Raw genomic sequence first — 22,904 nt, 5'->3', positions numbered from 1 at the left:
CTGCGCATTGCAGCCACCACGCATGCGTAGAACTAATACGTTCGCACCGCTAGGAAAAACAGCAGCGTGCGAACGGGTTGGAATGACCCCCATGGTTTTGGCCAACTGCTAACAAATTTGCTGCTGCGATCAACTCTGAATTACCCCCCTTATCTCTCTCACTATGATAAATCTCCCCCTAGGTTCCCTCTTAAGCAGTTGGTGCTTAAACCAATAATGATATTGTGATGAATTCTATACTACAGACAGAGTTCTGGCCTGAATTCTAGACTGCGATTTACTCCTTTGAAGTCTGGGCATGTATCCCTGTTGGAGAAGGCATTTTATTGCTATGTTTATTATAATCTTGTTTGCACAAATGATGTAATTTTTGTTTTGATCTGAGAATCACTTTTGGCACAACACTTCGTCAATATTACATGGATATTAATGTGTCTGGCGGCAGAGAAATAGGTTGGATACGTCTTGTAGCTCATTCTGAAACAGCATCAAGATCTTTGTTCAAGTGTTGGGGCATGCCTAAAAGGCAGATTTAGTTTTGGGTTTAGTTTAGGTGTATGCCAAAATTGTAACCACACTCTACACAGTACAAAAGAACACAAAAAAAAGATAAATATGATACACGGGATGGTAGCGGGATCCCAACGCTCAGGATCCTGACACCAAGGTGGTAAATGGACTAGCCCTAATCCCCAACCTCTCTAACCCTAACCCTGTTTATCCGCAGCCTGACCCTAATCCCCCAACAGCCTAACCCTCCCCGCTGGTGCCTAATCCTAACCTCCCCCACCCCCCAGGCTAAGCCTAACCTCCGTATCCCCAGTGCAGCCTAACCCTCCCCCATCAGCCTTAATCTAACCTCCCCTCTATGCCTTACCAGTGCAGAGTGGCTCGATTGGGATTCCACTGTTCGGGGTCCCTGCCCCGGCATTTCAATCCATGAGGTAAATTTACCAAGATGGGAGTTCTATTTAATATGGGATGTTGCCCATAGCAACCAATCAGATTCTACTTCTCATTTATCTAGCACCTTCTAGAAGATAATACCTGGAATCTGATTGGTTGCTATGAGCAACATCCCATCTTAAATAGAACTCCCATCTTAGTAAATTTACCCCCATGTTGGGATGCCAGCGTCCGTATACCGAATGGCGAGTTCCTGACAGATACCTGATATGAATGTGATATATATGACAGTACTCATTGACACCCGCTAAAGGACATTACCTACTGAAAGCTTATTTAGTTTGACATCACTTTTGCTACACACTTCCTCTCCTCTTTTCAAGGCAGATTTTAGCCCAAGAAAATAATGCCACAAAACTTATAATATAACTTCTATATCTTATTAAACCCTTTGCCAGACTCTGTTGCAAAGTTTGGGAAGGGGCCTGGCGATGCCACGACATGCGCTGGGTCCTCAGAAGGGATGGGTGGGTCCGGTACAGTGCCATTGCTGGGCTCCCCTTTACCTCTGGACCCCATAGTGGCAGCACCTCCTGCACTCTCTGAATTTCCACCGGTTGGCATCAGGACTTCTTCAATTCATGTGTCACAAGATGGCACTTGTGCTCTAGGTTGCGCCATTGAGTTTGAGAATACATTAGGGTGTAATCCTTACTTTCCTCAGTCACCCTGCCTCCCATTGTGTTCTCCTTTAGCTCTTCCTACATTCACGTTCTGTATAATTGTTGCTGCATGTGTAAAATGCTGATTTGGCTACATGAGCCTAAGGGGCATATTAATCATTGGGGGCCGAGTGGCCCAATATTCAAGCAGGGATGTATCTTGGAGTTTGTACATTGGGGGTCATTCCGAGTTGATCGCATGTAGCAACTTTTTGCTGCCCATGCGATCAACTAGACGCTGCCTACGGGGGAGTGTATTTCTGCATAGCAGGGCTGCGAACGCTTGTGCAGCCCTGCTATGCAAAAAAAGTTTCCTGTAAAAGAAGACCAGGGTCAGACATACTTACCCTGTGTGATCGATCCAGCAATGCAGGTCCCGGAATTGACGTCAGACATCCGCCCTCCAAACGCCTGGACACGCCTGCGTTGGACTCACCACTCCCAGAAAACGGTGAGTTGCCGCCCCGGAACGCCTTCCTGCTGTAAATCTTTTTTGCGATCGCTGCAGCGATCGCTTTCTTCGTTCTTCTGGTCGTTGGCCGTCGTCGGGCAACAACGCGCGTGTGCATTGCGGCTGCCGCGCAGGCGCAGACCTGACCCATTTGCACTGCTGCGACAAACAGCAGCGTGCGAATGGGTCGGAATGATCCCCAATATTCCCATTTATGCGTGAGTTTTCCATGGGTACTACCGTTTCCTTCCATGCTCCAAAACATACTGGTAGGGTAACTGGTTGCTGACTAAAAATCTAAAAATGTGCCTTAGAAGGAAATGTATTACATCTTGGAGAGAAATAAAATTTAGAAGTTGCAACCAATCAGCTTCTAAATCCCATTTCTAGCACAGCCTGTAAAATGACAGAAGCTATGAATGGTGACAAGTATTCTCTGTTTCGTGCAGTGTAATTGGTGGCGCAGTGAATAATAATAACTGAAAAATTTGCAGGAAATCGGTGGTTTTGACTTCAAGACATTTCCCACCCAGTCTTGTATTAATCCGCACAATCAGTATAGTGACATTGCATGTTGTTTTCTTTCACCAATGACAATTTTCTTCAGATGAATAAACATTTTGTTTTCACATATCCCTTCTAGGAATGGTCAGCCTGTGGTCTCTGGCTGTTGTGGCCTTTGAGAGGTTCCTGGTGATCTGCAAACCCATGGGCAGCTTCACATTCAGAGAGACCCACGCCATTGTCGGCTGTGTCTTCACCTGGGTGATTGGGTTAATGGCAGCTACTCCCCCATTGCTGGGCTGGAGCAGGTATGGTACTTCTCATCTCTTAGAGAAATAATAAATATGTACTGTTATGAAGTTTGCTTTCCGAGCCCCCAATCTTCTATTGTCATTTGGTTTCCTATAATTTGGAAGGGAAAAGCCACAACACTTTTCAGACCATAAAAGCCACCCCATATCAAGCCTTAACAAAGGATAGGATGAAGGTCTTTGAAGGCTAGAGCCTAATGATGTTTGTACCTGCCCCCTGCTGCGTCATTGTGCTCTTTGGGCTCAGTTTCAACCTGGTTTGACACAGCACAGAGGGTGAAGGACACCAACCAATATGGGTGGCAGCTGACCAGTATCCTCGCATCTTAGGTAAAGATCGCCATCGACCATTGATGTTTCAAACCCATTGATGGTCCATGGCTGGATCATGTCCTTCTGGACAGGTTCCTCTGTCAGTCACAGCCCAGCATTGCCCCTGGCTCTCATACAGAAGCAGCGCCACCCACTGGGCATGTACGACAACAACAATGATAAAACCATCAATGGTACCACACAGAATAGTTGCCTGCCATTGATGGTTTGTGTCACTATCAGCATTAATCATCGATGGAGGCCACTCTGGTGAGCCATCCCTAATCTGAGGGGCATTATGGTACACCCTCAGCTCCCTGACCCCCTAGCAGCTGCTACCGTTGTAGTTCTTCCATGAGCACCTTAATTTTCACATGATAAGATCCCTGAATACAGTTTGGGGGGATGGGGGTTGGTCGGAGAGCTTTATAGCATCTTCTCAGCTACACCTAAAAAGAGTAATACACATATTAAATATGTAACCTTAAATTCGGCAGACTAGGTGTAACTATAGACAGCTTGCAATGTCACGGTTCAGAAACGCAGACAGCTGTACCTGTATGGTGCTGGTTGGTGACCCATGGCTCTGTAGCTGTTGTAGAACTGCTATCACTCATTTGCCAGACGTGCCATGCTGAGTGTGAGCAATTGCTTAAGCCTGCATTAAGCCCTCTGGGCAGCAAGACATAAGACACAAATGAAACTATAATGAATGACCTTAGAAAATACAGCTGAACGGAAAGTTTCTGAGTCCATTGTGAAAGAAGCGCTGGCGTATTTATAATGGATGCAGAGTGTGCTTTGCACATGGGCTCTAGAGTCCAGGGGAAGCCACACTGCACATAGGGGGTGATTCCGAGTTGATCATAGCCCTGCAAAATTTGCAGGGCTACGATCATGACCATAGACATCCGGTGGGATGCCCAGCACAGGGCTATCCCGCCCCGCATGTCAGTGCCGGCCCACCCTGCAGAAGTGCAAACGCATCGCACAGTGGCGATGCTTTTGCACTTTAGGAGTAGCTCCCGGCCAGCGCAGCTTTAGCGTGCTCGTGTGACGTCATGCAGCCGCTGCGGCCCGCCCCCGCACGGTCCTGCCACGCCTGCGTTGGCCGGACCGAGCCAACGGAATGGCGGGCCAACGGCGCCGTTCGCCACCCCCCGCCTAGCGACCGCCTCTGCCTTTCAATCAGGCAGAGGCGATCGTAGCACAGCGACGGCCTTCAGCCGCCTGGAATGCGGCGCATGTGCAGTTCTGACCCGATTGCACCACTGTGATAAACTGCAGCATGCGATTGGGTCAGAATGACCCCCATGGTGCACCCATTTCTTGAATACTTACCTCTTCAGAGTCCCGCGCCGATGGCAGTAAACTGCAGAAATCACCTGGAAAATGGGAACATTTTCCCGGGGTTTTGCGCATGCGCAGTAGAGCAATCTCTATAAAACGTTTTCACTTTCAACCCTAGTACAAGCAACACAATTGTGATTCTATTTTTTCCAAGTGATTCCACATATTCATATAAATCACATATCCTACCCAGTGTCAGACTGGAGCATGAAGGGTCCGCCAGAAGAATGAAGTGCTTGAGGAGTGTGGCCAATTAACACAGGGCGTGGCTAGTTCCCCCACAGGCTTGTCCTGCCATTAGAGACCATGTGTCACAACTGAGGGCCTGAGCTGACGGGAGGCAGCCTCAGTTGTAGGGGCTGAGATGTAACGGAACCTGGGAGGTTGTATCAGACCCCTAGACATGTAAGTAACATGTAGAATAACTGCCTGAAGGCGTGACCACGACAACCAGGATAAAAGTCAATGATGTTTATTATGACAAACTCCGTAACACAGCAGCAGTAAAAGGAAACATAAAAGTCAACAGAGGATAAATACAATTCCTGGGTACTACAGGGTGGCAAGGGCCACAGGCACTGGTAGTGTGAGACAGTTCTTATAATCTTCTAGTTGGAAAGTCCTTACCAGGCCTGACTGTAGCAATGGAGAGAACCCAGGATCGTACCAGCTGATGTTCCAGGAAAGGCTGGGCTGCTCAAGGTAAAACGGCTGCTGTGGATACTGGCTGGAACCAGACTGTTGTTGGTACGGAGTGGATACTGGCTGGAACCAGTTAAATAATAAACGAACTTGAGAGCGATGAAATAATAATGAAGTTTGGAGTTTGAGAGCGGTGAAATAATAATACCGGTGGAGAGTGGTAAACTGCAGAAAAGGACACCGGCCCTTTAAGAGAAGCTATACACTGCTGGAAGCTGGGCTGGAAGCAGGTGATTGTTTGAGAGTGGTGAAATAATAATACCGGTGGAGAGTGGTAAACTGCAGAAAGGACACCGGCCCTTTAAGAGAAGCTGTACACTGCTGGAAGCTGGGCTGGAAGCAGGTGATTGTTGTAGCTGGAAACAGGTGAGTCCAGAATGGATCGGAGAGTCAGGCTACACCGCAGATGGAATGCTGGTGCGGGTCTCTATAGCAGAAGTCTGGAGACAGGAGCTGGAACCTGGAAGACAACCACAGGAGAGAGACAAACTGGAACTAGGTTAGACAACCAAAGCACTGACGCCTTCCTTGCTCAGGCACAGCATACTTATACCTGCAGCAAGGAAGGGGTTGGCTAGGCAATTATGCAAATCAACAATACAGACAGCAGATTGGTGGAAATAATCAGATGACAAAATCCAAGATGGCTGCGCCCATGCAGACACTTGGAGGGAAGTTTGGTTTGTAATCCATGTGAGAATTGAAACAGTAATGGCGACGCCGGCCACAGGAGACGCCAGACTGACAAGCGCACATTTAACCACGCGGGCACAGCGGAGGCCGCGGCTGATGAAATCACCACTCTGACATTCTGCATGTGGAAACTCAGGAACAGCGGGATCCGGTCCTGGAACGCTGAGCCAGCCTTAGGAGGCATCTGAAGGGTAAGTAATGGCGTCCAGATACCCGGATCGTGACAGCACCCCCCCCTTTAGGAGTGGCCCCAGGACACTTCTTAGGCTTTAAAGGAAACTTTGCGTGGAAATTTCGGACCAAGGCAGGAGCATGGACGTCTGAGGCATTGGTCCAAGAGCGTTCTTCAGGACCATAGCCCTTCCAGTCAATGAGGTATTGTAACTGACCGTAACGGAAACGTGAGTCCAAAATCTTGGCCACCTCGTACTCGACTCCCCGTTGAGTCTGAACTTTGGGAGCTGGAGGAAGTGCGGAATGAAACCGATTCAGGATCAGCGGTTTCAACAAAGAAACATGAAATGTCCTGGGTATTTTCAAGAAGGATGGTAACTGTAACCTGTAGGCAACAGGATTGATGACTTGTTCAATCTTGAAGGGTCCGATGTAGCGAGGTGCAAATTTCATGCTGGGAACTCTCAACCTCAAATTCTTCGTGGACAGCCACACACGATCACCCACCTTGAGAGCAGGAACCGCTCTACGCTTCCTATCGGCAAACTTCTTATACCTGAATGAGGCTTTAAGCAGGGCTGCGCGGACGTTCCTCCAGTTATTTGAAAACTGACGCAAGGTGACATCCACTGCTGGACAGAAGTTGCGGGAAGCGGTTGGAATTCTGGGACTTTAGGGTGGAATCCATAATTAATGAAGAATGGTGTAGAAGAAGATGAGGAATGGTATTGATTGTTGTGGCTGAACTCGGCCCAAGGAAGGAGTTGAACCCAGTCATCTTGAGAGGAAGACACATATATACGGAGGAAGGCCTCCAAGTCCTGATTCACCCTCTCGGTTTGACCATTGGTCTGAGGATGGTAAGACGTGGAAAACTTTAACTTGACTTGGAGGGCTTGACACAAACTTCGCCAAAATTTGGCTACAAATTGTACTCCACGATCCGAGATGATCTCTTCAGGAAGACCGTGAAGTCGGAAGATCTCTTGTATAAACACTTGAGCCAACTTGGAAGCTGACGGAAGACCGGTGAGAGGGATGAAATGTGCCATCTTGGTGAACCGGTCAACTACCACCCAGATGGTATTAAACTTGTTGCAGATAGGTAGATCGGAAACAAAGTCCATCGACAAATGGGTCCAAGGTCGACGGGGAACAGATAATGGAACCAGTTGCCCCGCAGGCGACTGGCGGGAGACTTTGTGTTGGGCACACTTTGGGCAGGAGGCAATAAATTCCATAACGTCCTTCTTCAGAGTTGGCCACCAGTAGGACCTAGAAATAAATTCAAGGGTTTTCTGAATGCCTGTATGTCCAGCAAAATGGGAAGCATGGGCCCAATGCATGAGCTTCTTCCTTAGAACTGGCTTAACAAAACTTTTCCCTGGTGGAGGCGTAGAGTCCATCCCTACCGTGGAGAATGCCAACGGATTAATAATAGGATGCTTGTCTGCAGACTCGGACTCATTTTCTTGCTCCCATGAGCGGGAAAGGGCATCGGCCTTACGATTCTGAGAACCCGGACAGAACTGGAGTTTAAAGTCAAACCTAGAGAAGAAAAGTGCCCATCTGGCCTGACGAGGATTTAGACATTGTGCGCCTTTGAGATATAAAAGATTTTTGTGGTCGGTAAGTATGGTGATTGAGTGGGAAGCTCCCTCCAACAGGTATCTCCACTCCTCCAGAGCGAGCTTGATGGCTAGCAACTCCTGATCGCCAATGGCATAGTTGCGCTCAGCTGGGGAGAACTTCCGGGAGAAGAAACTGCAAGGATGTAGATGTCCATCTTTGGCCCTCTGGGATAACACTGCTCCTACTCCAACGGAGGAGGCATCTACCTCTAAGATAAAAGGAGAGTCGGTGTCGGGCTGTTTCAGAACTGGTGCAGAGATGAACCGTTGCTTCAGAAGGTGAAAGGCCTGTGTAGCTTCCTCGGACCACTTGGACGGATTAGCACCTTTCTTGGTTAATGCAGTGATAGGCGCCACGATGGTGGAAAAGTCTCGTATAAATTTTCTATAATAATTGGCGAACCCTAAGAACCTCTGGACCCCTTTGAGGCTTAAGGGTATAGGCCAATTCTGGATTGCTTGGAGTTTCTCAGGATCCATCTCTAGTCCGGAACCGGACACAATGTAACCTAGAAACGGAATGGTTTTAACTTCAAACACACACTTCTCCAATTTACAATAGAGGTGATTGACACGGAGACGGGAAAGAACCTCTTTTACCCAGAAACGATGATCTTCGAGATTATTAGCAAAGATGAGGATGTCGTCTAGATAAACCACGACATGGCGGTACAAGATGTCCCTGAAAATCTCATTCACGAAGTGCTGGAAGACTGCTGGAGCGTTGCTCAATCCGAAGGGCATGACGAGGTACTCATAATGTCCGTCACGGGTGTTAAAGGCGGTCTTCCACTCGTCACCCTCACGGATTCGGATGAGATTGTAGGCACCCCTCAAGTCCAGCTTTGTGAAAATAGTTGCACCACTAACTCTATCAAAGAGCTCGGTAATCAGGGGTAAAGGGTATCGGTTCTTGACGGTAATGTCGTTCAGACCTCTGTAGTCGATGCACGGACGCAGACCACCGTCTTTCTTCTTAACGAAGAAGAAGCCTGCGCCGGCTGGAGAAGAAGATGGTCGGATGAAACCCTTCGCCAGGTTCTCTTTGATGTACTCATCCATGGAGTGTGTCTCAGGCAGAGACAACGGATAAGTTCGGCCTCGCGGTGGAACCTTCCCTGGAATGAGGTCGATTGGGCAGTCCCATTCTCTATGAGGAGGAAGGATATCAGCAGAGGCTTTACTGAACACGTCCGTGAAGTCTTGATATGGAGGAGGCGGAACATCAGATGACCTGGGGAAGGAAGAACAAACAGGAAGAACTTTGGCTAAACAAGTCTCAGCACAGGAGGGACCCCATGCCAGTATTTGCGTAGTCGTCCAGTCAATTGATGGGTTGTGGAGACGGAGCCATGGAAGGCCTAAAACCACTGGATGTGTGGCTCTTGGAATCACTAAAAAAGAAATATACTCAGAATGAAGAACTCCCACTCTCAGACGAACTGGAAGAGTCCTTAAGGAAATGACTGCGTCAAAAATCTTGCTGCCATCCACGGCAGTCAAAGAGATGGACGAGGACAGTCTCTCGGTGGGTAGGGACCACCGTTTAACATAAGCTTCGGTTATGAAATTCCCAGCTGCTCCGGAATCAAGGAGGGCAATGACGTTCCTGTAACGTTGAGCAATTTGGAGCGACACTGGGAGGTTACAGTCATGAGGAGATGGAGAGGAGATCATTACTCCTAGCCGGCCCTCTCCTTGGCGAGCTAGGATCTGGGGTTTCCCGGACGTTTGGGACAGGCATTGATAGTGTGCGACGGAGCTGCACAGTAGAGACAGAGAGACTCAGAGAGACGTCTTCGGCGCTCAGCGGGAGATAGACGGGAACGACTAATTTGCATAGGCTCATCCTTGGATGGAGATGGTTGACGAGGAGGAGGAGCAGAAGATTTAGGAGTAGATGATCTTCCTCGCTCGGTTGCTCTCGCTCTGAAACGTAGATCAACCTTCGTGCAAAGAGAAATTAGCTCATCCAACTTAGAGGGCAAGTCTCTGGTAGCTAACTCATCCTTGATGCGTTCTGGCATGGCTGATAAGCCATGCCAGAATGCAGCATACAGGGCCTCGTCGTTCCATGCCAGTTCGGATGCCAGGATTTTAAACTGTATAAGATACTGTCCCACAGTACGTGTTCCCTGGCGTAAACGGAGAATCTCAGATGAAGCAGATGTTATCCGGCCTGGCTCGTCGAAGATGCGCCTGAATGTAGCTACAAAGTCAGTATAGGAGGATAGCAGGGGATCAGACTTCTCCCATAAAGGTGATGCCCAGTCAAGGGCTGAGCCACTGAGAAGGGAGATGATATAGGCAATTTTGGTACGGTCACTGAAGAAATTGCCAGGTAGAAGCTCAAAGTGGATTTCACATTGATTGAGAAATCCCCTGCAGAACCTTGGAGATCCATCAAATTTTGCTGGCGTTGGAAGATGAAGATGTGGACTGGAAATGGGTAAGGTGGGTGGGGTTACAGCTGGTGTTACTGTAGTGGACGCACCGGACGTGCCAGGTCCACGGAGGGTCGTTTGAATCCCATCCAGCCGTGTAGAGAGATCCTGGAGACAGCGGATGATGTGGCCCTGTGCAGCCTCCTGATGTTCAAGTCGGGCTGCCAGTTCTTGCATCGGCCTGGCCGCTTGATCCTGGTCTTCGGCTGGATTCATTAGGTCAGTGCTTACTGTCACAACTGAGGGCCTGAGCTGACGGGAGGCAGCCTCAGTTGTAGGGGCTGAGATGTAACGGAACCTGGGAGGTTGTATCAGACCCCTAGACATGTAAGTAACATGTAGAATAACTGCCTGAAGGCGTGACCACGACAACCAGGATAAAAGTCAATGATGTTTATTATGACAAACTCTGTAACACAGCAGCAGTAAAAGGAAACATAAAAGTCAACAGAGGATAAATACAATTCCTGGGTACTACAGGGTGGCAAGGGCCACAGGCACTGGTAGTGTGAGACAGTTCTTATAATCTTCTAGTTGGAAAGTCCTTACCAGGCCTGACTGTAGCAATGGAGAGAACCCAGGATCGTACCAGCTGATGTTCCAGGAAAGGCTGGGCTGCTGAAGGTAAAACGGCTGCTGTGGATACTGGCTGGAACCAGACTGTTGTTGGTACGGAGTGGATACTGGCTGGAACCAGTTAAATAATAAACGAACTTGAGAGCGATGAAATAATAATGAAGTTTGGAGTTTGAGAGCGGTGAAATAATAATACCGGTGGAGAGTGGTAAACTGCAGAAAAGGACACCGGCCCTTTAAGAGAAGCTATACACTGCTGGAAGCTGGGCTGGAAGCAGGTGATTGTTTGAGAGCGGTGAAATAATAATACCGGTGGAGAGTGGTAAACTGCAGAAAGGACACCGGCCCTTTAAGAGAAGCTGTACACTGCTGGAAGCTGGGCTGGAAGCAGGTGATTGTTGTAGCTGGAAACAGGTGAGTCCAGAATGGATCGGAGAGTCAGGCTACACCGCAGATGGAATGCTGGTGCGGGTCTCTATAGCAGAAGTCTGGAGACAGGAGCTGGAACCTGGAAGACAACCACAGGAGAGAGACAAACTGGAACTAGGTTAGACAACCAAAGCACTGACGCCTTCCTTGCTCAGGCACAGCATACTTATACCTGCAGCAAGGAAGGGGTTGGCTAGGCAATTATGCAAATCAACAATACAGACAGCAGATTGGTGGAAATAATCAGATGACAAAATCCAAGATGGCTGCGCCCATGCAGACACTTGGAGGGAAGTTTGGTTTGTAATCCATGTGAGAATTGAAACAGTAATGGCGACGCCGGCCACAGGAGACAGGAGACGCCAGACTGACAAGCGCACATTTAACCACGCGGGCACAGCGGAGGCCGCGGCTGATGAAATCACCACTCTGACATTCTGCATGTGGAAACTCAGGAACAGCGGGATCCGGTCCTGGAACGCTGAGCCAGCCTTAGGAGGCATCTGAAGGGTAAGTAATGGCGTCCAGATACCCGGATCGTGACACCATGGGCCTAATACAGTAAGGATTGCATTTGCAAAGATGCTCACCGCAGCTTTGCAAATGCAATCCTTAGCAGTGCAAATGTTGGAGAAAGGTGCCTAGCTCCCTGCTTCCTGTATTTGCAATCTGTACACTGTGATGTGATGCCATCGCAGTTCTGGATGAACATCACGACCATCGGCTGAGTAAGGCTGAGCTTGCCGTCGCAGGGCGGCTGGCAAAGCCAAAGAAACTGCGGGGGTGGATCGCAATACAACCTGAATAAGGCCCAATATAAACGACCCTCTAATAGAGTTACAATGTGTGATATGAGGCAGGGGTGAGGGCTTCTTCAGGCAGTGGGGCCCAAAGGGATTTCCCCTATGCCCCTGTGGGCCAGTCCAACCCTGCGCCTATCAGCCCTAATAGATAAAATAAAATGTGATCTTACAACCATAGAAACAGAACCTAACCAGTTTCCTTTACTCTCTTCTCTACTTTGTCTCCAGGGACAGCGGCGGCCCCTATTCCCCCATTCCGCTTCCACCCCGCCCACTTTGACGCATGATGCATCTGCCCCGCCCCCCCTCCCAGAGGGAGCAGCCAGGGTGTCAGCAACTATGAGTTGGATGCGTCCCCTTTTACCCACAGATTCACATTGACGTGCTAGGAGGCAAATTGTTTGTGGTGCATACACCAAAATGCTGAATGTGTTAAAAAAATCCCTTCCACTTATACTAATACCATTATAATGCTGCTATGATCTATGCTCATTATAGTGATATTTGCCATTGATCCACAGCAATAAAGCATAATCCCACTACATCTTTTAAAGGGAAGAAGCGTGTATTGATTTGAGGTTAAATTATACTTTGTGTTTCTCTTTTCTCCTTGTTCTAATTTCCTAATTTATTTGCAGGTTAAATATGGCTTTGTTACCAAAAACAGTCCATGTACTATATTGTGTAGTATACTTTTCATTCTTACCTAGTTTAATAGATTGGTCTAGACCACAGGTTCTCAAACTCGGTCCTCAGGACCCCACACAGTGCATGTTTTGCAGGTCTCCTCACAGAATCGCAAGTGAAATAATGAGCTCCACCTGTGGACCTTTTAAAATGTGTCAGTGAAAAATTAATACACCTGTGCACTTGCTGGGTTACCTGCAAAACATGCACTGTGTGGGGTCCTGAGGACCGAGTTTTAGAACTACTGGTCTAGACAAAAGAATTTGAAACCGCACTAGACCTGTGGAAAGTAACCACAGATAATTTCAACTCACTAGGAGTTACTCAATAATGTCTAAACCAACATGAAGGCTCAATTAGTGTAATACCTATGGCACTGGGTTGGTGGTGCACCTGGGAAATTAGTTCAACAAACTGAAAAAGAAGTAGACCTGCAAGAGAGCAGGGCAAGAAAAGACTAAAAGTCTGACCCGGGGCACGCTTTCTGTATCTATAGATTAAAATGTAACTTTTATTATCACTTGATAAAACTGTAAGTTACACAAAATCACTAGGTAAAAGTATAAGACAAATTTAATACATACCTAAATATTAGGTCATAGGACCATTCATGGAAATACACTGCTCAAAAAAATAAAGGGAACACTAAAATAACACATCCTAGATCTGAATGAATGAAATATTCTTATTAAATACTTTGTTCTTTAAATAGTTGAATGTGCTGACAACAAAATCACACAAAAATTATCAATGGAAATCAAATTTATTAACCCATGGAGGTCTGGATTTGGAGTCACCCTCAAAATTAAAGTGGAAAAACACACTACAGGCTGATCCAACTTTGATGTAATGTCCTTAAAACAAGTCAAAATGAGGCTCAGTAGTGTCTGTGGCCTCCATGTGCCTGTATGACCTCCCTACAACGCCTGGGCATGCTTCTGATGAGGTGGCGGATGGTCTCCTGAGGGTTCTCCTCCCAGACCTGGACTAAAGCATCCGCCAACTCCTGGACAGTCTGTGGTGCAACGTGGCATTGGTGGATGGAGCGAGACATGATGTCCCAGATGTGCTCAATAGGATTCAGGTCTGGGGAACGGGCGGGCCAGTCCATAGCATTAATGCCTTCGTCTTGCAGGAACTGCTGACACATTCCAGACACATGAGGTCTAGCATTGTCTTGCATTAGGACGAACCCAGGGCCAACCGCACCAGCATATGGTCTCACAAGGGGTCTGAGGATCTCATCTCGGTACCTAATGGCAGTCAGGCTACCTCTGGCGAGCACATGGAGGGCTGTGCGTTCCCCCAAAGAAATGCCACCCCACACCATTACTGACCCACTGCCAAACCGGTCATGCTTGAGGATGTTGCAGGCAGCAGAACGTTCTCCTTTGCATCTCCAGACTCTGTCACGTCTGTCACATGTGCTCAGTGAGAACCTGCTTTTATCTGTGAAGAGCACAGGGCACCAGTGGTGAATTTGCCAATCTTAGTGCTCTCTGGCAAATGCCAAACGTCCTGCACGGTGTTGGGCTGTAAGCACAAGCCCCACCTGTGGGCGTCGAGCCCTCATACCACCCTCATGGAGTCTGTTTCTGATCGTTTGAGTAGACACATGCACATTTGTGGCTTGCTGGAGGTCATTTTGCAGGGCTCTGGCAGTGCTCCTCCTGTTCCTCCTTGCACAAAGGCGGAGGTAGCGGTCCTGCTGAGGGTTGTTGCCCTCCTACGGCCTCCTCCACGTCTCCTGATGTACTGGCCTGTCTCATGGTAGCGCCTCCATGCTCTGGACACTACGCTGACAGACACAGCAGACCTTCTTGCCACAGCTCGCATTGATGTGCCATCCTGGATGAGCTGCACTACCTGAGCCACTTGTGTGGGTTGTAGGGAGGTGATACAGGCACGTGGAGGCCACACACACTACTGAGCCTCATTTTGACTTGTTTTAAGGACATTACATCAAAGTTAGATCAGCCTGTAGTGTGTTTTTCCACTTTAATTTTGAGGGTGACTCCAAATCCAGACCTCCATGGGTTAATACATTTGATTTCCATTGATAATTTTTGTGTGATTTTGTTGTCAGCACATTCAACTATGTAAAGAACAAAGTATTTAATAAGAATATTTCATTCATTCAGATCTAGGATGTGTTATTTTAGTGTTCCCTTTATTTTTTTGAGCAGTGTATATTCAAAGATAAGTGCTAATTAACGTGGCAGACCTTTCTCTGCCATGAGCGAAAATATTGATCAATAATAATGCTCTGAGTTTTCATGTGGTAAAGGTACTCATAGCACGTATCAGTGATATCATATATAATACCGCATTCAGACCGCAAATGCCGGATCCTACCCGGTAAGACAAACGTGTCCTTACCGGGTGGGATCCGGCATTTGCGCTCCGCTGCTGGCTTTCCGACCCGGCAATATACCGGGTCGGTTGCCATAGCAGCGGAGGGAGCAGCAGGGGCGGGGGTGGAGGCGGCGCCGGGAGATGAGCTCATCTCCTGCGCCGCCTCTCCCTATGCTGTGAATGGGAACCGTGTCGCATCGACACGGCTCCCATTCACACCGCACCTGACCCAGTAATCAACCCGGTAATAACACTTCTTTTTTACCGGGTTGAATTACCGGGTCAGGCGACCCGCTAAATCGTCAAAGGACCTTTCACATCGCACACTGACCCGGTTCGACACGGCAATATGCCGTGTCGATACCGGGTTATTTGTGCGATGTGAAAGGGGTATAAGTGTGCTGGTTTACCACAAAACTTGACGAGCACCAATATTTAAATTATAATCTCTCCCACGGTCTATAACCAATTGCCACAATAGTAAGGGGAGTGGACTTCCCTGTGCGCGACTTTAAACCACCAGATATGATTTCAAAAACATCCACACACAATTCATATGTACACCATATCATAAATATAGGTGAATTGAAATCTATATACTTCCAACCCCAATTGTGAATAGATGGAGCCGTAGGCCTCCTTTTTGGAGAACACAGCTCTACAGAAAATAATGCACAATTTGTCGTTTGTGTAGAGTTTGTATGTACTTCAGACCGTCATTCAGAATTCATACTCATCTGCATAGTATACTATGGATAATTAGAGAGTGCTATATATCGGTATTAAACAATTTCAGTTCAGAATTTATATCAATCTGTACACCACAATATAAATAAATGGATAACATTACATGTCATTCATGATTAGTTTCATCACAGTGTGGAGTTAGAGGGTACTACATATCATTGATTTCAGTTCAAAATTCATATCAATCAGTACACCACCATATGAAGACAGGGGGATGGCATTGCATGTTATTTATGCTTAATTTCATCACTGTGTGGAGTTTGTATGTGCTTCAAACCATAACTGTAAATCAGTAAAACAGTAAATTTTCTTCATGAAAAATACTCCTCAATGGGGAATAATACACAGTTTTGAATACCCTATACCAATATTTTGGATTCAGCATAGAAAATAATTCTCAAAAAATGTTTTCTTGAATAAGATAGAAAAGAATACCAGAGTATTTGGAAGGTGCAGACCTTCTGCTATCTCAAACATCTGCTTAAAGCATCGAATGTCAGGATGAGAGGGGCCTGCCTCCTTCACTATGGTATTGAATGGGAGAAATAGAAGTACCCACTTCTGCTTTTCCAATTTTGCTGCTCAGAGCTCTCTGTTGCTAAAACATTGCAGAGTAGCCCGGCTGCTGGAATGAGAGGGTGCGTACATGGAAAGGAAATCACATAGTTATCCAATTTAAATAGAAAAAAAGAGAAGAATTAGTACCGAGGTACTTGGAGGGTAAGACATTCTGCTTTCCCAATATCTGCTACCCGCATCGAATATCGGGATGAGAGGGGCCCGTTCCCTTCACCTCGGTATGAAAAAAGATACGGTAAGTAGAGGTCTCACTTCTGCTTTTCCAATATTGCTGCTCAGAGCCCTCTGTTGCTGCATGACATTGCAGAGTAGCCCGGCTGCTGGAATGAGAGAGTGAGTACCTATATATATGAGATGAACAGAGAACTGTATATGATGAAAATAATTCCACAAGTCTCTCTGTGTTTAGGTATAGGGAATTGGCTAATAAACCATGTCTGTACTGCTAAATTGTGGAATTTGGCACAGAAGATATGTTGTAAACAGATTTATCTGAAGACATATAGTACCTGTGGTTCACCAATCTAAAAATAGCTGTTTGCTGCAATACTCCCGTGCAGTATCTATATCTGTCACATGTTAACCAATACACAGATATAGAACATAGGCTGGAGTCTACCATAAAGTCTGTTCTGTACCCACATCAATATAATAATGTGTAATATAAATATGGTGCACCGGACTATGATTACTGCTGGCTATATTGCTGACATGCAGTATCTGGCACTACTTATCTGTAGGTAGAAAGGCTGGTCGACCAAGTGACCAAGCTCTAGGAGCGAAACGTACGTCTACTTCCGGTTCCGGTAAGCCGGGTCCGACTTCCAGTCGCGGACCCTGGACGCCGGCGGCTTCCCAGAGCGCGCGCGGACCATCAGATGTCTGTTACTTGTACCACACCAGCCTTTCTACCTACAGATAAGTAGTGCCAGATACTGCATGTCAGCAATATAGCCAGCAGTAATCATAGTCCGGTGCACCATATTTATATTACACATTATTATATTGATGTGGGTACAGAACAGACTTTATGGTAGACTCCAGCCTATGTTCTATATCTGTGTATTGGTTAACATGTGACAGATATAGATACTGCACGGGAGTATTGCAGCAAACAGCTATTTTTAGATTGGTGAACCACAGGTACTATATGTCTTCAGATAAATCTGTTTACAACATATCTTCTGTGCCAAATTCCACAATTTAGCAGTACAGACACGGTTTATTAGCCAATTCCCTATACCTAAACACAGAGAGACTTGTGGAATTATTTTCATCATATACAGTTCTCTGTTCATCTCATATATATAGGTACTCACTCTCTCATTCCAGCAGCCGGGCTACTCTGCAATGTCATGCAGCAATATTGGAAAAGCAGAAGTGAGACCTCTACTTATCTTTTTTCATACCGAGGTGAAGGGAACGGGCCCCTCTCATCCCGATATTCGATGCGGGTAGCAGATATTGGGAAAGCAGAAGGTCTAACCCTCCAAGTACCTCGGTACTAATTCTTCTTTTTTCTATTTAAATTGGATAACTATGTGATTTCCTTTCCATGTACGCACCCTCTCATTCCAGCAGCCGGGCTACTCTGCAATGTTTTAGCAACAGAGAGCTCTGAGCAGCAAAATTGGAAAAGCAGAAGTGGGTACCTCTATTTCTCCCATTCAATACCGTAGTGAAGGAGGCAGGCCCCTCTCATCCTGACATTCGATGCTTTAAGCAGATGTTTGAGATAGCAGAAGGTCTGCACCTTCCAAATACTCCGGTATTCTTTTCTATCTTATTCAAGAAAACATTTTTTGAGAACTATTTTCAATGCTGAATCCAAAATATTAGTATAGGGTATTCAAAACTGTGTATTATTCCCTATTGAGGAGTATTTTTCATGAAGAAAATTTACTGTTTTACTGATTTTCAGTTATGGTTTGAAGCACATACAAACTCCACACAGTGATGAAATTAAGCATAAATAACATACAATGCCATCCCCCTGTCTTCATATGGTGGTGTACTGATTGATATGAAGTTTGAACTGAAATCAATGATATGTAGTACCCTCTAACTCCACATTGTGATGAAACTAATCATGAATGACATGTAATGTTATCCATTTATTTATATTGTGGTGTACAGATTGATATGAATTCTGAACTGAAATTGTTTAATACCGATATATAGCACTCTCTATTTATCCATAGTATACTATGCAGAGGAATATGAATTCTGAATGACGGTCTGAAGTACATACAAACTCTACACAAAAGACAAATTGTGCATTATTTTCTGTAGAGCTGCGTTCTACAAAAAGGAGGCCTACGGCTCCATCTATTCACAATTGGGGTTGGAAGTATATAGATTTCAATTCACCTATATTTATGATATGGTGTACATATGAATTGTGTGTGGATGTTTTTGAAATCATATCTGGTGGTTTAAAGTCGCGCACAGGGAAGTCCACTCCCCTTACTATTGTGGCAATTGGTTATAGACCATGGGAGAGATTATAATTTAAATATTGGTGCTCGTCAAGTTTTGTGGTAAACCAGCACACTTATATATGATATCACTGATATGTGCTATGAGTACCTTTACCACATGAAAACTCAGAGCATTATTATTGATCAATATTTTCGCTCATGGCAGAGAAAGGTCTGCCACATTAATTAGCACTTATCTTTGAATATATTTCCATGAATGGTCCTATGACCTAATATTTAGGTATGTATTAAATTTGTCTTATACTATTACCTAGTGATTTTGTGTAACTTACAGTTTTATCAAGTGATAATAAAAGTTACATTTTAATCTATAGATACAGAAAGCGTGCCCCGGGTCAGACTTTTCTTGCCCTGCTCTCTTGCAGGTCTACCTCTTTTTTTTTAATAGATTGGTGACAGGGGTTGGGCTAGTTATGTCATTAGGCTCCGCCCCATGAGGTAAAATCATGCAATTGGCACATATTTGCATAGGGGGCAGGGTAAACATTACATAAACAAATGCTCCACTAGGCCCCGCCCCCCTCCTGGAGGACCACGGATTCCTTATATTACTCTCCCCATTCTACCCACTTCACTAGAAAGTGGGTGAGATGTTGGAGTGGTGCCCACTCTTCTGGAGGTGAAGGGGACTACCTGAAAAATCTTGAATCTCCCACATCATTTATTTCTACCACTGTGCAGCCACATCTCCTTGTGTAAATCAGGTGCATATTCTGTTCTCTGTGTGAATAAACAGGCTAATACGTTATCCATGCTGTGCTGCAGGGGTTCTCCAACTGGGTCCTCAGGATCCCAAACAGTTCATGTTTTCCAGGTCACCCAGCAGGTGCACAGGTGTGTTCATTACTCACTGACACATTATATACCTCCCAACTGTCCCGATTTTTCGCGGGATAGTCCCGTTTCTTGGCCATCCGCGACGGCAGTGTCCCACGGTTGGGGAGGGGGGTGGGCAGTTTGAGGCCTCCTGTCGCTCTGCTCTGAATAGCAGAGCAGCAATGAATAGAAGCTGTGCGCATGCACACAGCGTCTATTCATGGGAGACAGAGGGGCTGGGGTTATACCAGCAGCTCACAAAGCGTTGAGCATGCCCCTAAGTGACAAAATCGGGAGGCGTGACTTGCGGTCGCGTCATCCCTGCGAAGCCACCGCCCCTTCCACCAAGGAACACCCCTTTTTCGGATGCGCAGAAGTCCTGATCTGCCTTTGGGAGGTATGACATTATAAAAGATCCACAGGTGGTGCTCATTATTTCACTTGCGATTCTGTGAGGAGATCTGGAAAACATGACCTCTGTGAGGTTCTGAGGACCGAGTTTGAGAACCTATGCTCTAGTGCAAGGGTTCCCAAACACGGTCCTCAAGGCACACTCAGGTTTTAAGGATAGCCATACTTGAGCACAGGTGACTTAAATTAGTGCCTCAGTTATTTTGATTTAACCATCTGTGCTCAAGCATGGATATTACGGAAAACCTGGACTGTGTGTATGCCTTGAGGACCGAGGTTGGGAAATACTGCTCTAGTGTATACGGCCAGTTCTGCAATCCAAGCAATGTGACTGCTTTTGCTGTGAATTATGAAATGGATGCTTGTATTATATGCAGTGGTCGAAGTGGGGCGGTATACGGCGGTATGGTATACCGCCACTTCTTCCACTGACCCGGAAATGAGCCCAGAAAGTGCAGCAGGAGGCGAGGGAAGTGGCCATCCTGCTGCACATGGTGCTCCCCGTCCCTGCGCGGCGGCCGGCGGCTATGTAGAGCGCTGTATTAGCTCACAGCCGCTCACCGCTGCCTGCCGCCCGCGCACGCCGCTCACCATCCGTCCGCTGCTCCCGCTCACCAGCCGTCCGCCGGCCCCGCTCACCAGCCGCCCGGCGCCAACTCACTGCTGCCAGCAACAAATAAGGTAATATTCCCCTGCTGTCACCTCTCTCCCTGCTGTTCCTGTCGTCACTGTCACTGTCCCTGTCGTCACCCTCCCTGTTGTCACTCTCCCTGTCGTCACAGTCGTCACTCTCACTGTCGTCACTCTCCCTGTCGTCACTCTCCCTGTCGTTACTGACGTCACTCTCCCTCTGTCGTCACTCTCCCTCTGTCGTCACTCTCTCTCTGTCGTCACTCTCTACCCTGTCGTCACTGTCGTCACTCTCTCCCTGTCGTCACTCTCTCCCCATCTCTCTCTCTCTGTCGTCACTGTCTCTCTCTGTCGTCACTGTCTCTCCCTGTCGTCACTCTCCCTGTCGTCACTGTCGTCACTCTCTCCCTGTCGTCAATGTCGTCACTCTCTCCGTCGTCACTGTCGTCACTCTCTGCCTGTCGTCACTCTCGTCACTCTCCCTGTCGTCACTGTCGTCACTCTGCCTGTCGTCACTCTCCCTCTGTCGTCACTCTCCCTGTCGTCACTCTCTCTCCCCCTGCCTCTCTCCCTGTCATCACTGTCTCTCCCTGTCGTCACTGTCTCTCTCTGTCGTCACTGTCTCTCTCTGTCGTCACTCTCTCTGTCGTCACTCTCTGTCGTCACTCTATCGCTGTCGTCACTCTGCCTGTCGTCACTCTCCCTCTGTCGTCACTCTCCCTGTCGTCACTCTCTCTCCCCCCTGCCTCTCTCCCTGTCGTCACTGTCTCTCCCTGTCGTCACTGTCTCTCCCTGTTGTCACTGTCTCTCTCTGTCGTCACTCTCTCTGTCGTCACTCTCTGTCGTCACTCTATCGCTGTCGTCACTCTATCGCTGTCGTCACTCTATCCCTGTCGTCACTCTCTCCCTGTCGTTACTGTTGTCTTTCTCTCCCTGTCGTCACTGTCGTCTCTCTCTCCCTGTCGTCACTGTCGTCACTCTCTCCCTGTCGTCACTCTCTCCCTGTCGTCACTCTTTCTCCCTGTCGTCACTCTCTCTCCCTGTCGTCTCTCTCTCTCTCTCCCTGTCGTCTCTCTCTCCCTGTCGTCACTGTCGTCTCTCTCTACCTGTCGTCACTGTCGTCTCTCTCTCCCTGTCGTCACTGTCTCTCTCTCCCTGTCGTTACTGTCTCTCTGTCCCTGTCGTCACTGTCTCTCTCTCCCTGTCGTCACTCTGGCTGTCCCTGCTGTCACAATTTCAGCTCATTCAGTGTGCTACAATATGAGTTTTGGCTCACTCAGTGTGCTACAATGTGAATTTCAGTTCATTCAGTGTGCTACAATGTGAATTTTGGCTCGTACCATGTGCTCGTACCATGTGCTACAATGTGAATTTCGGCTCAGTCAGTGTGCTACAATGTGAATTTTGGCTCATTCAGTGTGCTACAATGTGAATTTCGGCTCATTCAGTGTGCTACAAGGTGAATTTCGGCTCATTCAGTGTGCTACAAGGTGAATTTCGGCTCATTCAGTGTGCTATAAGAGGGATGTAGTTATGTGACTGACAGTCAGGAGACCGTCAGTCACAATACCCCCCCCCCCCTACATCCCGCACCCTTAGAATCTCGAAAGTCGGCATGCCGGGATTATTCCCACTTGTGGGTGTCCACGCCACTCATAGAGTGGGAATAGAACCTGCGGCGATCCGGCCATCTCCCGGCTCCGGTATAGTGACAGTCGGTCTCCTGACCGCCAGTCACGCATACCCAACCCATGCAAGAGTGTATTGGTTATTGGCAGAGGTGTCAGGAGGGGGTGGTGCGGGGTTGTGGCCCGCATCCAGGTGTCACCTTCAGACGGTGTGACACCAAAATGCCGGGTCCTCTGCAGTCACAGGAAACAGGTTCTGCAGTGTGACAGTCTCCTGCAGCATCCGGCTCCTGTCATAGAAGAGGAGCCGACAGTGCAGGCAGTCTAGTCTCCAGGGGGCAGCCCAGCATTTCGGAGGATGCTGGGCTGCCCCCGGAGGTCCCCTGGAGTGATGTAATCGGCCCCCAATACAGAGTGTGCATCGGGTGTCACCAGACCCAGTGACGCCTCTGGTTATTGGTAAAGAACACTGGCCCTCATTCCGAGTTGATCGCTCGCTGCCGTTTTTCGCTATGCAGCAATCAGGTAAAAAAATGACAAAA

General features: G+C 47.4%; 1 protein-coding gene across 1 annotated transcript in view; it reads left to right on the top strand.

Annotated features, from left to right (window-relative positions):
• The window catches only part of LOC134948429 (blue-sensitive opsin-like), a 51,372-nt gene that overhangs the window by 2,096 nt on the left and 26,372 nt on the right, over nt 1-22,904 (top strand). The window contains exon 2 of the mRNA XM_063936383.1: nt 2,723-2,891. Within this exon, the coding sequence (XP_063792453.1) occupies nt 2,723-2,891 (169 nt within the window). The remainder of the gene's footprint in view (nt 1-2,722; nt 2,892-22,904) is intronic.

Source organism: Pseudophryne corroboree, chromosome 8 (genome assembly GCF_028390025.1).
Source record: "Pseudophryne corroboree isolate aPseCor3 chromosome 8, aPseCor3.hap2, whole genome shotgun sequence".
In the NCBI taxonomy this organism is placed as follows: domain Eukaryota; kingdom Metazoa; phylum Chordata; class Amphibia; order Anura; family Myobatrachidae; genus Pseudophryne; species Pseudophryne corroboree.
This window is presented reverse-complemented; position numbering and strand designations above follow the sequence as displayed.